Source organism: Monodon monoceros, unplaced genomic scaffold, assembly GCF_005190385.1.
Source record: "Monodon monoceros isolate NGI ecotype Baffin Bay Population unplaced genomic scaffold, NGI_Narwhal_1 Super_Scaffold_16, whole genome shotgun sequence".
In the NCBI taxonomy this organism is placed as follows: domain Eukaryota; kingdom Metazoa; phylum Chordata; class Mammalia; order Artiodactyla; family Monodontidae; genus Monodon; species Monodon monoceros.
This window is the reverse complement of record NW_021703772.1, coordinates 81,049,494-81,064,533: the sequence shown is the minus strand read 5'-3', so window position 1 is coordinate 81,064,533 and position 15,040 is coordinate 81,049,494. Positions and strand designations below refer to the sequence as shown.

Here is a 15,040-nt window from a genome sequence, read left to right as displayed (position 1 = left end):
GTCGGTAGTCAGAGATTATAGACCTCACACTGGTACAAAAACTAAAAGCAGCAGGTCCTAGATTTATTGGCTGGAAGCAGCTCAAGCCCCCCAGAACTGATGTAGGGCTGCAGACTGAGGTTTGTGCCTGTCTTCCTAGTATTTACCCTAGCTCTTCATTGGGCAGACTCAGGGAATTGGATTCATGTGGAATGGAAACTTGATCGGAAGAGTGGAGTGTTGACCTGGGTAGACAGAGTCTTCACCTCTAGAAATTGGATGGGGCCGTATCACTGCATGAGAGTGGAGGCTGTGTGATCTTTCTTGAATTGTCCCTTGTTTTCTTCTCTGGGCCTGTCCATCACCTCTTGGAAATTCCAGCAGTGTCCCAGCTATAGGGGCAAAGGTGGTAGCTCCCAAAACTCAGGTGTGTACTTTAATTATGTAGCTCTAAGACCCTGGAATGAGGAGCCAGTAGTAGCAGCATCAGTAAGGCTGTTTTCAGGGGCATCCTCTTGAACGAAGTAGTTTGGACATGCTGGGATGTCTAATTTCATGGCAAACTTTTGGGACTCAAAGAACCATGTCAATGCACAAACTGGAATAAAGGAAAAGAGATCTTGGAGAACACTGTATCATTCATTCCCAAAGAAGGTCGGGTTAGGAATCCCAGAGGCAAAGGAAATTAAATTGATGTTTCATGTGATCTTGGCGTATTGCCCTTGGAATATCTAAATCCTTTCAGTGCATTTCATCAAGGTTGCCGATATTTCTCGTCTGATTTAATCTTTTCTGCTGTGGTTCAGCTCAGAGTGCTCCGGGACACCTCTGGCTTGGATGAAACAGCTTTGTTATGTTAACGTTGTCATTAATCTTACAGGCCTGTCTCTTCTGAGTAAAGCTCAGAGTCTGGTATCACCTTCACAAGGGAAATGTAACTGGTTGCCATAAGGAAGCTGGTTCTCTTTGTGCTTACGACTCTGGGGGTTTGCATTATAACTGCAGTGTTAAACTGGGGTCACCCTACCCTTTGGGTAACATTTAATAAGATATTCACACCGTGAGAGCTGGGTTAATTACTCTTTAGGCACTAGACATAGTTACCCTTCCATTTCTACCCAGGTGTTTTATGTAAAACCTCAAACAAAATGAGAGAAAAGGGAGATCAGTAAGTTAGTGAATAGTGTCTGTGGATTTCTCGATTTCTCCAAAGAAATGCTATTGTTTAATAGCATTTAGAATTGATGGTTCATTTTTAGTATCCCCAAAGAATCCTGGATGTGGGGTGATAACCTGATTCCGCTCTCTATTCTCTATGAATAGAAGCCCGCAGTGATTGGAATTGGGATCTTTTACCTTGGCAGCATGAGGATTTCTCTTTGCTCTGAGGGAGACTTCAGAGTCTTGACTCCAGCTCCTGAAGTGTAGGAAATGCCAGGCCTTGGCAGTTCTCAGTTGGTAGCTGGCAGAGCTGACCCTAGAGCCTCGGCCACCTAATGACCAACCTAGGACATTTTCTGTTATATCATTTTCCTTTAGCGTGTGTTTTGAAAACCCTGTTAAGCACACATTTTGAGATTAGCATGTGTGGTCCATCACAGGGTGATGCTGAGAGATCTGGGAGAGGACTGAGCCCCAGAGCCTCAGCCTGGGGAGGGGGGCACCAAAGCTAGTGGTTTGACCTTCATATCTCTACCCATGGATGGCCTGATTATGACTTGTCAGCTGTCATTCTTATTTGTCCTCCTCTTAAAGGTTCTAGGAGCTATTTCATGCTTCTGATGAGGTAGGTGGTGTGATACTTTTGAGAATGCATGGGTCGGGACAGGGCACCTTCATAGATTATTAGTGGCAGTGCTGAAATTATCTAAGTCTAGATGAAAGGCTAGCCCAGGGTGGTTAGATGACTTACATCACCTGTAGGTGGCAGAGCTGCAGTGAGATTACACATCTTCTGACTCCCAGTCCGGTGCTCATCCCATTTTGGCCTTAGCCCTTGAAATGAGGAACTTTTCAGCCCTAATGAATTTGTCTAGAATGCGGTGGGAGAAAGACTATGCGGTCTCCTCCCTGCTGCCCGCTCTGTCCCTCTGTGCTGCCCCTCCAGGGGTCTAAGGACAGGTGCTCTTCCAGGGCATCTCTGTGTGATGGAAAAGCATGCACTTTATTATTATTTTTTAATACTTAATTTTTTTTTATGGAAGTATAGCTGATTTACAGTGTAGTGCCAATCTCTGCTTACAGCAAAGTGACTCAGTTATACACGTATAGACATTCTTTTTTTATATCCTTTTACATTATGGTTTATCACAGGATATTGAATATAGTTCCCTGTGCTATACAGTAGGACCTTGTTGTTTATCCATCCTGTATAATAGTTTACATCTGCTAATCCCAAACTTCCAGTCCTTCCCCCACCCCCGCCTTGGCAACCACAAGTCTGTTCTCTATGTCTGTGAGTCTATTTCTGTTTTGTAGATAGGTTTATCTGTGCCATATTTTAGATTCCACATACAAGTGATATCATGTGGTATTTGTCTTTCTCTGTCTGACTTACTTCACTTAGTATGATAATCTCTAGGTGCATCCACATTGCTGCAAATGGCATTATTTCATTCTTTTTAATGGCTGAGTAGTATTCCACTGCACATATACGTACCACATCTTCTTTATCCGTTCATCTGTTGATGGACATTTAGGTTGTTTCCAAAAATCATGTACTTTAGAGTCAGACCTGTGAGTTAACAATGCTGAGACCTGGGCCGATGACCCACCTACTGAAGATGTTTCTCTCATCTGCAACATGGAGTTCGCATCTGTTACTTTAAAAGGTTTCATTGGGGAGTAAAAGTTTCTAAGACATAGCAGATGCTCAATAAATATTGGTTTCTTTCTTTCTTTTCTGTCTCCTCCCTTTGTTTGCTTAAGGGAGAAGCCACATTATATATGGTATCAGAGGGGTGGTGGTGCAGAGGTGGGCTGAAAGCAGAGTTGTAAGATAGGCAGCTCAGCACTGCCACTGTCTCTCTTATTCCCCATCACCTCTCCAGAGCTTCTGTACTGTTGGAGTTGTAAGAGAGGAATTAAGTGTAAGTAGAAGTAGAAGTTGAACCTCATTTCACTGATTACCATTGCAACAAAAACATCTTTATAATTAAAGGTGACCAGTGACCTGTTGACGGCTCACTTATTTTATTTCAAATACCAGACTATTTTTTGAAAGGTGCCTGGAAAACCATTATCCATAGACAGATCTTAACAGTTGGCATCAGAGTGAGCCTGGGTAAACATGTTCTAAGAGATGCACTTGAATGTATAGATATAGACATCTTACTCTGAAAGTTTTGAAAATTAAAAAAGAATCACAGTAGACTATGCTAATTCCTTAGAGAAGTTTCCTTAAGAAAGGGTAAGTGTAGTTTTGGTAATGTCTCTGATGTAAGTGATTCGTGTCCTTATAATGTAATCCTTGTTCTTCATCCTTCCCAGATGGGCTAAGGGCCCTTAGATTCTCACGGTACCTCAAAAATCACTGCATCGCAGCCCTTCACCTGTCAGGAGCAAGCCTGCGTCTCAGGCTTTGGAATGAACACAGTATAAGAACAAAGCACTTGCACTACCGTTTTGCTTCTCTTGTGATTTATGTCACTTGTAGCTGTTGCTCATACGTCCCAGGGGAAGAGATGGTAGCTCCCCCATGTTAAACTTCTTGAATCTTTCATGTTAAGATGTTTAATATTTATGTGCGGAGGGACATAAGCACAGAATTGTTCCTGGTAAATGACATTCTAAGTTTATAAAGTAGAAGAGAAAATATGCCCAACATATAGTCTTCTCACTTTGGAAGTGCCATTTTTGGGGGGAGGTTTCACTCTGATATAACTTCCCTAATTCTCCTGCCAGAAATCTGACTTGAAGTATTTTTTAGAAGCATTAAAGAATTTTAAATTGTAAAACAATTTTCAAAACTTCAGAGTAAGATGTGCTGTGCAGTCTATATCTGTACATTCAAGCGCGTCTCTTAGAACATGTTTACACGGGCTTGATGCCAGCTGTTAAGATCTAGTCCGTGGATAATAGGTTTCCGAGCACTTTTCGGAAAATATTCTGGTATTTGAATTTTCTTATACATAAAATAGGTGAGTTGGTGTAAAAAGTTCAGTAGAAACAGGATCTCCCTGAGCAGAGAAATAAGCCCCAAAGATGTTCTACACAAAGGAAAAGGAGATGCAGATCTCCTAATATTGGTGTTAGCATTTTCTTGCTCCATGGAAAGCATCAAGTTGTGATTTAATAGATTTTGACATTTAATCTGATTTAAATGCATGCACAGACACGACCAAACAGGCAGGAAAATATCCCGTGGGAAACTGAGGTTCTGCCACCTAGGCCCTTGTTTACCCTCTTCCCTCCCCGCCCCTGGAAAAGGCAGAAAGCACAGTGCAGGTTTCTTATGGGCTGCACATGGAAACACCTGGGCAGCTCCTGGCACAAGGACGGACACAGTAACACTGAACTGGATCCGACTCTGCTTGGGGTTTAGACCCCAGAAGCGTCACCACAGAGCATTTCCTCCTGTTCCTAAGGGAGAGGCACATGTGAAGCCAAGCTGTCTTTCTTCACAGGCTGTGCTTCCCAATTTCGTTTGAACTCGTGAAAATCTTCGTAACCAAGACTGAGTCTCGTGCGGTTAGGCCTGCTGGGTGCCTGCTGCTTTCCACACCGGGTGGACCGCGTCTAAGGAGGGGAGAGGCAGAGGTGCCTGCACGGGGCCGCGAGAGGCCGCAGTTCTGGCCTTTGTGGCAGCAACACCTAGTGGCAGAAGTTGAGAGTGAGAAGAGTGAACTTGCCCGTGGGGAGATCCTTTCCCACTTCAATGACAGGCCAGAAAGGAAGCAATCACGTTTCTGCACACCAGCTTCCTTGAGGTTTTTTCAGACTGGTAAGAAAATTAGCTCCTAATCAAAGGGAGCTCTGTAATGCCAAAGATTAATTCTCTAGTGAATGTTTTCCAGTTTCTCCACGTAAGAGGTTTGAAGTGGAAATACTGGTCTCTTCTACCTATCAAATGGCAGTGTTCCCGGTCACAGATGTGTTTAACAAGATTTGGGACATGTATGTATTACAGTGCAGGTGGCTAGAAATTCACTCCCTTATTTTTTGAGCTAGGAGTTCACTGTTAACATCTTTAAGCTGGAGGGATAGCTCCAAAGCTCCTTTCGGTTCCTAAGCGCTTCATCGCCGATTTCTGGATGAGCAGGAATTGAGTTGAATGTGTAGGATATTGTATTTCCCAGAATATCCAGATGTTTCATTGGCTGAGCAAGGTGGGCAAAGTGGTATTTTAACCAATCTCTCTTCTGCGGGGAAGCACCACACCATCTCCTTCATCTTATCAGCCAGCTTATAGCTGGCATCCTGGTATCCAACGGTCATCCGTCGAGAAACCAGGATAGCAAAAATGACATAACCAACCACAAAAAATTAAATATGGTATTTCGTTTCAGGATGATGAAATTAACCAGCAGAGCCAGCTGGCTGAAAAGCTAAAGCAACAGATGTTGGATCAGGATGAGGTAAAGAATGCAATAAAAAAATTTTTTTACACAGTTCTTTTATGACTCTGTTGTTGATGTTTGTTCCAGAAATTTAACTCGCAAAGTGTTTTTTTTAAAATCACTGCATCATGTGAAAATTTCTTGGAAGATTTCCTTTCAGTGCCTGCTGAAAGCTGATTTTAGGGGAATTTAGAAAATAAATGTGACTTCCTAGAACTCTAGGGTTTTGAGAGTGCATAGCTGGCTGCTACACAGTCTGTGAAGAGCAGAAATAGAGGAGCTTGGAGGTCGGGCAAGGATGATCCTGCTTCCTCATACTCAGGGCCCAGCGCTCCTGGTTTGTGCCATTTCTGCCTTTCTTCGGCTTTGCAAATCAGACAGCTCAGGTCTTTGATATGCACCATGTTCTTGTGCTGTCTTGTAGGAAAAAAAATAGCCCAAAAACAAAAGTAGAAGGTAGAGGAGAGGAAAGCAAAGAAGATAGGGGTCCAAGTGCTGCGTTAGAATATATGTGATACGGTAACGAGGAGGGAAACTTTTTTCAGCCTCTTCCTGGATGGCATTCAATTCTCCAGTAAATGTCTCTATTGTATTGTGTTTTGCCAAGCACTTTACAAATAGGAACCTAAGCAAAGAACAGATAGCCAATCTATCAAACACAGATGATTCGTAATTCTCTTACTGAGGACATCTAAGTATGTTTTCTCTTTTGTGCTTTAGGGTGCTTTCTGCTTTGTTGCTAAAATGCTGTGAGTTGGATCATATGATGCAATTATAGCAAGTGGCTTAAGTTCATGGCTCCAGTCCCAGCCCTCTCATAGACATAACTCTCTCTCTAACGATCTTTTTCTCTTCCTCTTTGTTATCCTTCATCTCTCCAGGACAATGATTATGCCCTCTGCCCAAACACTTCCCTTGGCAGGAACCACATTTAACTGATTCTGCTTTTAACTAGAGTCTTCATTTGCTTTGTGTTTCCTGCCATCTTCCTCCCATTCTGTTGCTTTTCATCTCCAACTTGGTACAACTGCCTGTGATAACCTTTCCTTTTTGTTACAGTTAAAACTCTTAATATTTTTTTTCTCTACTATCAAGACAATATCTGTTCATTACAGGAAAATCAGAAAATACAGTAAGCACAAAAATAATGAGAGTATCCATAAGCTCAGTCATTCACTTTTAACTAGTGTTAATATTTGGGGTATATTCTTCTATAATCCATGATGAATATTAAGAAAAATTAGTGACTGCCCTTTTATACTGTTTTGGTTGACTCTAAAATCGACCTGTTTACAATGTGAAATAATGATAATAGTAAAAAGCCATGTAAGTATTATTATAGTCCTTGGAAATTATTCCTCCTCGTCCTCTGTTCAACTTGTGGAATAGCCAGCCAGCTACAAAGTGTGGTGATTTATTTATATATATTTTTTGCGGTACGCGGGCCTCTCACTGCTGTGGCCTCTCCCGTTGCAGAGCACAGGCTCTGGACGTGCAGGCTCAGCGGCCATGGCTCACGGGCCCAGCCGCTCCGCGGCATGTGGGATCTTCCCGGACTGGGGCAAGAACCCGTGTCCCCTGCATCGGCAGGCGGACTCTCAACCACTGCGCCACCAGGGAAGCCCTGTGGTTTTTTTTTTTTTTGTGTGTGTGTGTGTGTGGTGATTTTTGATGTGTAATCAATTCTTGGAGTTAAGCCTATGTAGCTTTAAATAAGAAAGAAAGAAAGAAAAATTAGAAAGAAAGAGAAACAGATTTTCAAAACAATATGCTATTTTTTCATTTAGCATCTGGATATATAGTAGCATTTCTAGTTATCCTGAGCTTTTCAACTTATTTTCTTTTATCTGTTTTTTTAAAAAATTACTTTATTTTGGATAGAGCACAGAGCATAAACTCTTGAACATTCGATTCACCAGTTCCATGCCATCTAATTTCCCCAGCTTTTAGCTTCTACAAGAAGAGACTATGAGAAGATTCAGGAGGAGCTGACACGTCTCCAGATTGAAAATGAGGCAGCCAAAGATGAGGTGAAAGAAGTTCTCCAGGCCTTGGAGGAGCTGGCTGTCAATTACGACCAGAAGTCACAGGAAGTGGAGGACAAGACCAGGGCCAATGAGCAGCTGACAGATGAGCTGGCCCAGAAAACGGTTGGAGCATTTGTGTGTAGGGGGCAGAACTTCCTCAGCAGCCAGTCGTGTACTTATATTAATGTTTGCTGACAGACACTGTATATAGCAAGGCATTTGGCTGAGTGGTTTTTCAGTGTTAGGCATAGATGCATTCTTTGAAATCCTCCAATTATTGAAATACTTTGTGTAAGTGACTTGTCCATTCCCCCCGGAACTGCATGTCAGAACTGTTTTATATCTAGGGGATTTGTAACACCAGCAGGGATGCCTTGTAGGACAGTCAAGAGAGCACAGACTTTGGAGCCAGGAAAACCCTAGCTAAAAATTTGACTTTACAACTATCAGGCCTTCATCGAGACATTTAAACTTGAGTATTCATTTCCTTATCTGTAAAAATGGCGATAATAACATGTTCCTTTCAGGGCGTGAGAATTAGTGACAGTTTACATAAAGCACTTAGCACGGACCTGTGCATATGCTACAGTCTTAGCAAATAAGGCTCAAAATATTAGATTAACAGGGGAGAGTGGCTGACCTGTGGAAGGTCTGGATTTCACTCTCCTTGTTTACACCCTCCTGAATGCAGTCCATTCCTTCCCCAGAGCTTCTTATCCTCGCCTAGGACCAAGCTGTCCTGGTTTGTCTGTTGTCCTTTTCAGCCAGTGTTTCAGTCTTCACATTTCCTAATTTTCAGATTCTCCCAGCGAAAGATGCTGCAGGTTCTGCTCAGTGAGCTAGTGGCAGAGGGCCAGTGAACATTTGGTGAGGTGGCTGGTGGTGGGGTGTGTCCATTTTGTGTTTTTCTACTTGGAAGATGGGCGGTGGGAAGCCGAGTGGCTGTAACTGGCTGCCCTTGGCACTTTGGCCTGGTGGCCTGGTGTCATGGGATTGTGCCCAGCCTGCTTTGTGGAAAACAGCCAGTCCTCCCAGGCAAGGGGAAGTAGCAGATGGTGCAGGAAAGCTCTGATCTGCTGACCGTAGAGCTGATAGAAAATGCTCCTTACTCCATACATTCAGCTGCACGAAGGAAGACTTTTTAATGTTTCCCAAGATGGGAACTACTGCTTCTGTGGATTTTAAAAACAAAATGAAAGAAGCAGTGGCAATGCCAAAATAAAAACAAAAACAAGAGAAACAAAGCAGAAGTCACGTAGGAAAGAAGGAGACTTAGATTTTCTCTGCTTATGGTTTTCTGCCAGATTCTTTAACTAGTCCTTGGTATTAGTTGCTTCCCAAAACAATGAAATGTTTTCCATGATACAGGTTTTATTTTCTGTCAAACCAAAGTACTGCTAGACTGGTTTAGAGTGCTATTTTTAGTCGTATCATTAAAAGTCCTCTAGTAAAAATGCTCTAGTAAAAATAGCTGCATATGGAAGAATTACATGAATGTCTTCGCATTAACCTCTACAACTCCATAATTTAGGGAAATTATTTTCTTTGTTGGCTGAGTTAGTACCAAGACACCAAAAGATGGCTGTTCTGTTGGTGTTGAGAGTTTGTTAATTAAAAATATATACATTTGGGTAACATACATGAAGGATGGGAAAGGTGGATTTGTTCGTGTTTGGCAGTAAAGTGGAGCGTCTGCTATATATTAAGAAGCCATCTCCAGTTGAACCAGACCAATTTTGAGACGAGGTGAAGTGTTCAATTCAGCTTCACCGTGAAGATTAAAAGACTTTTTCTAGGTTGTTTTCGAGACTCACTGATGTCCCTTTGGGCCTTCCAGACCCGTCTGTTTTGAAGCCAGATGGGAATTTGGAAGTGGTCCCAGGGAGCAGGTTTTGTTTGGAAGTGGAGGTGGGGATGCTTGCAGGTATGTTTAGACCCTGGAGAATGTGGACTGAAACAGAACATTTGGTAGGTAGGACGATATGATTACACATAATAAACGTAAGGATTCCTTTTGGGCTTTATTTATTTTTAATAACTTATTTTTAATAACAACTTATTTTTAATAACTTATTTAATAACTGACCTGGAAGTTGTTGTCTGATATGCAGACAAATGACATATCAGGCCAAGACAAATTCCTTTTCTTATCAGAGAATGCAGTGCTATGCTATAGTCTGGCTTAAAAGGGCTCTTGTGTTGAAATCACATGAAATGATAAAAGAACGCTATCCTACGTTATGTTGTTATTCTTTGCAGTGCCATGTGTATGAAATTGATGAGTGTCCCTTTTAATTTGTTGTTAAAATGTGTTTTGCAGACTACATTGACAACCACACAAAGAGAGCTGAGCCAGCTGCAAGAGCTTAGCAATCACCAGAAAAAGAGGGCTACCGAGATCCTGAATTTGCTGCTGAAGGATCTGGGGGAGATAGGAGGAATTATTGGCACCAATGATGTGAAGACTGTAAGCCAGCCTTTCTTTTATCCTCTCTACCTGCTCTTATAATGGCATGATTCTAAGCAAGCAGGGGCTGTGTTTTATTCTCCTAAGTATCCAGTGCTTAGCACAGTGTTTTGCATCTGCTATGTGCTTGATAATATTTGAATGAACGAACGAAGGGCTGATTGAATGACTAAGTAAATGATTGGTTAAGGAGGAGAAAAACATTTACCTTTCAATTATAGGAAATGTCCTCGAATCTTGGTTGGCCTTACGTAAGTTGGCTTATTCCTCAAAGTTGCATACCAGTGTCACAGAGGTTTGGGACTGGATACGTTAAGCAAAAGTTCTACCCTCAGAAACGTTTCTCCTTTTCTATGAGAATCCAACGGAGTGAAAATCGCCAACCAATCAGTATGAATTAGGAGAGCTTTCAGCTGGAAGTAATAGGATTCTAACAGTGGCTTAAAAAAATAAAGCCACATTTAATTATTCACAATATGAGAAGTCTAGAATCTTGTTATTCAGGTTGTGATCTGCATTCACCTGGGAACTTGTTTGAGCTATAGACTCTCAGGCCCACCTCAGACCTACTGAATTAGAATTTTCATTTTAACAAGATTCCCCAGGTCATTCTTATGCTTCATGAAGTTTTAGAAGCAAAATTTGGTTTGTTGCAGTATCTCAACAATGTCGGGCATCCAGGCCTTTTCTTTATTCTGCTTTCCTCAGCCTACTGCCTTTTCACATCTATAGATTTTTATCTCAAGGTAGCAAGATAGCTTCTATAGCACCAATCATCACATCCCCACACAACCACATCCAAGGCAGGATGGGCTGCAAAGGCAGCCAGCTTTCATCCAGGAGGGAACTACAATCCTAGAAATCCCCAATAGACATCCCCTTATACATTATAAAGGCCGGAATTGGGTCACACGGTCACCTCAAACTTCAAGGGAAGCTGGGAAAGCAAAGAGAAATAGTATTACTATAATGGGCTTAAACTAACCATGATTAACCCCTTGGGTGGTGCACCTTGGTGTAGCAAGGATGTAAGGGAGATGGGGGGAAAGAGGGTGGTATAACGTTGTCTATGAGTTAGGAATAGAGAGAAAAGAGAATAAACGATGTTATCATCTGAGAACAATTAACAATTTGCCACAATATAGAGAGGACATTGGAAAATAAGAAAGTGACATTAAAATAGCTTTATTGAGGTATAATTGACGTAAAGTAAGCTGCACATATTTTAAGTGTACAGTTTGAGAAGTTTTGACATATGTATACACTCATGAAACCATCCCCACAATAAGATAATGAGCATGTCTGCCACCTCCAGAAGTGTGTAGGGCTATTTCTGTTCTCTCTAGTCTATTTCAGTGATCTAATCTTTATGCTGTACCACACTGTTTTGATTACCATAGCTTTATATGAACTCAGCGCCTTCTGGGGAGTATCCATTGATTAAACGTGTGTGGATTTTATCAAGCCAGGGAATAGTGTTATAGTATTCAGCTTCGTCACAGGTCCCTAAAACCAAATTCTTAGAGTTTAGCCCTTCAGCCTTTAAAAGGCCAAATTCTACATCAGTCTGCTCTGTGGGGACACTCAGGTTTTGAGTTGAGTTTGTTAAATACTAGAGAAGCCTCCCCAAATTACTTTCGTTTATTGACATTTCTGGGAAACATTGAAAGTCCTCCTTCGATGGTATAACAGATCTAGGTTTAGAGTATATGGCTTCTTGTAAACCCAGTCATTCTTTCATGGAACCTGTATTGTAACTGAATATTTCATGAATCTTGGCAAATGAGTCTAATTTTAGCGTAGAATTCTTAGGTACTATAAGATTAATCCTTTCCAGTTTAGTGATTTTGTATTTGAGGATTTATTTTTAGAAGCATGTATTGGTGTTGAGCTATAAACTTCTGAGGTTGGGGTGATTACATGGCCCTTGCAATGTGAAGGTACAGTTGATTTATGGGAAGTTGGTGCCTGCTGCTGATAATGATAAAGGAAGATATTTTTATGCTAAGTTCTAAAATAGAGCTGATGAAAAATGCTAATGAAATCAAGGAGTGTCCGGGTGCTTTGGAATTTAAAAAAAAAAAAGAGTCCTTACCTTTGGGATATGAAGTATGATTGAGATTATTTTTAAATACTTTCAATGTTTTTAAGTTAGTTTTGGATTCCAGAAATTGGATGCCCTAGTTAATTTCATTGGTAACTAAGTTCATTGATAACTTTCACTTATATAGCATCATATTCTTAATTGTTCTGGTTTTTTTTCTTACAAGTATGATTTAATCATTAGGGCAATGAGAGCTAAAGGGGAGGAATTATGTGACTTTGGGCAAGTTACTTTACTTCTCTGGGTTTCATTTTCCTAATTTGTAAAATGACAAGATGAGGGGCTTCCCTGGTGGTGCAGTGGTTAGGAATCTGCCTGCCAATGCAAGGGACACGGGTTCGAGCCCTAGTCCGAGAAGATCCCACATGCCGTGGAGCAACTAAGTCCGTGTGCCACAACTTCTGAGCCTGTGCTCAAGAGCCCGCAAGCCACAACTACTGAGCCCACGTGCCACAACTACTGAAGCCTGCGTGCCTAGAGCCCCTGCTCCGCAACAAGAGAAGCCATGACAATGAGAAACCTGCGTACTGCAACGAAGAGTAGCCCGTGCACAGCAACGAAGACCCAACGCAGCCAAAAATAAAAACAAACAAATAAATAAATAAAATTAAAAAAAAAAAAGACAAGATGAGTCCAGATTATCTTGAAGGTTGTCAGCTCGGGAATTGCATGAGTTATGAGTATATTTCTTAGATCTATCATTGTGGGTACAGATACTTTTCTTACTGATTATGAGTATTCAACTGATATAATTCTTTTGATCTAAAAAACGAGATCAAGGAAATCTTTTTCGGTGATCTTGTATTTTTATTCCTAACATGTTGTTCGGTCCCCACAAGGTCCCTCCTAATAGTGCTCTGGGGTGAGAGGGAAAGATAGGTGTTGGAGTCTCCCTCAGTCCTCAGTTCCAGGATATGACGGGTCTAAACAGCAAGGAAACAGAAGAACCCATATTTCTCCAGCTCAATCACATCTGGAAACATTTTCAGAGCCCAGGCAATACTTTAAGTCAACAAAACAAGACGAGAGCAGCTGAGGACAAGATGAGCCTAGTGTTGACTTTATTCAGGTTTATTAGCGAGCCTCCCCTTCCTTTCATGTTCCAATGTCACCGGTCTTTCTTATGGAAGGAGAGGCAGCCTCTTCTGCTGGATTAGTCATCCATACTGGATCGCACAGTCCAGTACGTACAGTGGAGTCATTGTCAGACCCAGGGGAGAGTTATGAAATAATAGTGCAGCAGCAAACTCTGATTCTTCTTTTTGAAATAACAGGATATACTGGAATTACTGAAAACTCTGAACTAAACATGACTAAATATATGAACTCATAAGTGGTAGGAAACCTTACAGTTAAGACCATTTGTTTGGAGTATTGTTTTTTTCCATCAGGTGTGGATTCAAAATCTCCTTTTAGACCTCCTAGGACAAGTGTAGGCTTCAGAAGTTATGGTTCTGGTTTGGGGGAAGAAATATCCAGCTCTCATTTTGGAGGGAGCCCATTATTGTACATTTTTTTTACTCTTCCCCGATTCACATGGCACCTGGGCATAGCATACAAAGTGTCCTCATCTAAGGAGAGCCTTAGAGGAGGAGGTGTTTGTTCCCTTCTCATGATGCTCTACCTCTTGGTTCAGCAATGTTTTCCCACCAGGAGATGGTGTAGGTTGTGAATTCCACATGAAAGAGATGGATGTCCCCTTACCTTTATACAGAAAGACAATATGCAGGCACACCTGGTCAGGCTAAAGGATGAGCTTCTCATCTCTGTTCCACGTTGGACCAGTCACAAAGGCAGAAGGACAAAACTGAACTTAAAGATGGAGGGATTTTCTCACCCGTTACCTCCATAGTATTGGATTTTAAAAGGAATGTGATGAGGAGTGGTGTTGGTAGGCAAATCGTCGGCAGTCAGAAATGTAACTAACTGATGAGCAAGAATGATCATCTAACTGATGATCAAAGTAAGATGGAGTCAGATGTTGATGCCCGTGGATTTTCTTGCTGTTAACATAGATTCTGCATTGCGTTGATGGACACTGGAGTCATTTGACAAATACTGTTGTGGAATTTTTAGGGGAAGGTTGACACCACATTACAGGCACTCGGCACTGTCTAGCGTATTTCCTATCTGCTACCAATTTTCCGGTTGATACCCGATTCCATATTCCTAGCTCTTAAATGTTTACTGAAAACATAGTCATACGATGAGTTAATGACGGTAATAATGACAAAAGTGGGCAGCGAACTGTGGAACATCAAAAAACCATAGTTGGAATCATTGCCTTAGAACCAACTGAAGCCTCTGTTCACGGGCTGGGTACTGGACAGGGCTCTTGTTTTCTCCTGAGGTGCTAGGATGCCCTCTGGTGGTTAAACAAAATATTCACACAGTTGCTTTGCTCATGTGGTCAGTTGCCCTTCAAGACCATCTCTGCTTCTCAGCAGATGGGTTTTTATCCCAAGTAGCTTGCTGCAGTGTTTGTTTCCAGTAGAACTCTGAAAATTAGACAACAAACATGAGATGGTACAGGAATGCTGGTTGTCAGCATCTTTTCTTCTAAAGGTGGATTTACATTGTTATTCTTAGGTGATCTAGATTCCTGTGTGCTTGGAAGGGACAGTTGGGTAGAGGCAGGGAAACAGATGGGTAGTACTGAGAAGTTATGCAGGAAAATTTTCATCCAGAGGTACTTTTGGTAATAGCACATTCTTAGTCATTAGATTTTTTATTTAATCGAAGACTACATAGAAAATCCTTTTTATTTCAACCCTTGCTTATGGAAACATATTCAAGCTATTAGACTGCTTGCCTCTCTGGATAGCAGATTATAGAGAACATAATTGAAATTTTGATTTGACTTCTTATGGGGACTCAGAGTCACCTTAGGAACACTGGGCTTTGC

At 41.6% G+C, this 15,040-nt stretch overlaps 1 protein-coding gene across 2 annotated transcripts in view; it reads left to right on the top strand.

The window, feature by feature from the left end:
* The window catches only part of KIF5C (kinesin family member 5C), a 164,198-nt gene that overhangs the window by 110,973 nt on the left and 38,185 nt on the right, over positions 1–15,040 (top strand). For both annotated transcript variants that reach the window (XM_029225565.1, XM_029225566.1), the window contains 3 exons: positions 5,487–5,555; positions 7,481–7,687; positions 9,885–10,031. In XM_029225565.1, coding sequence (XP_029081398.1) covers positions 5,487–5,555; positions 7,481–7,687; positions 9,885–10,031 — 423 coding nt within the window. The remainder of the gene's footprint in view (positions 1–5,486; positions 5,556–7,480; positions 7,688–9,884; positions 10,032–15,040) is intronic.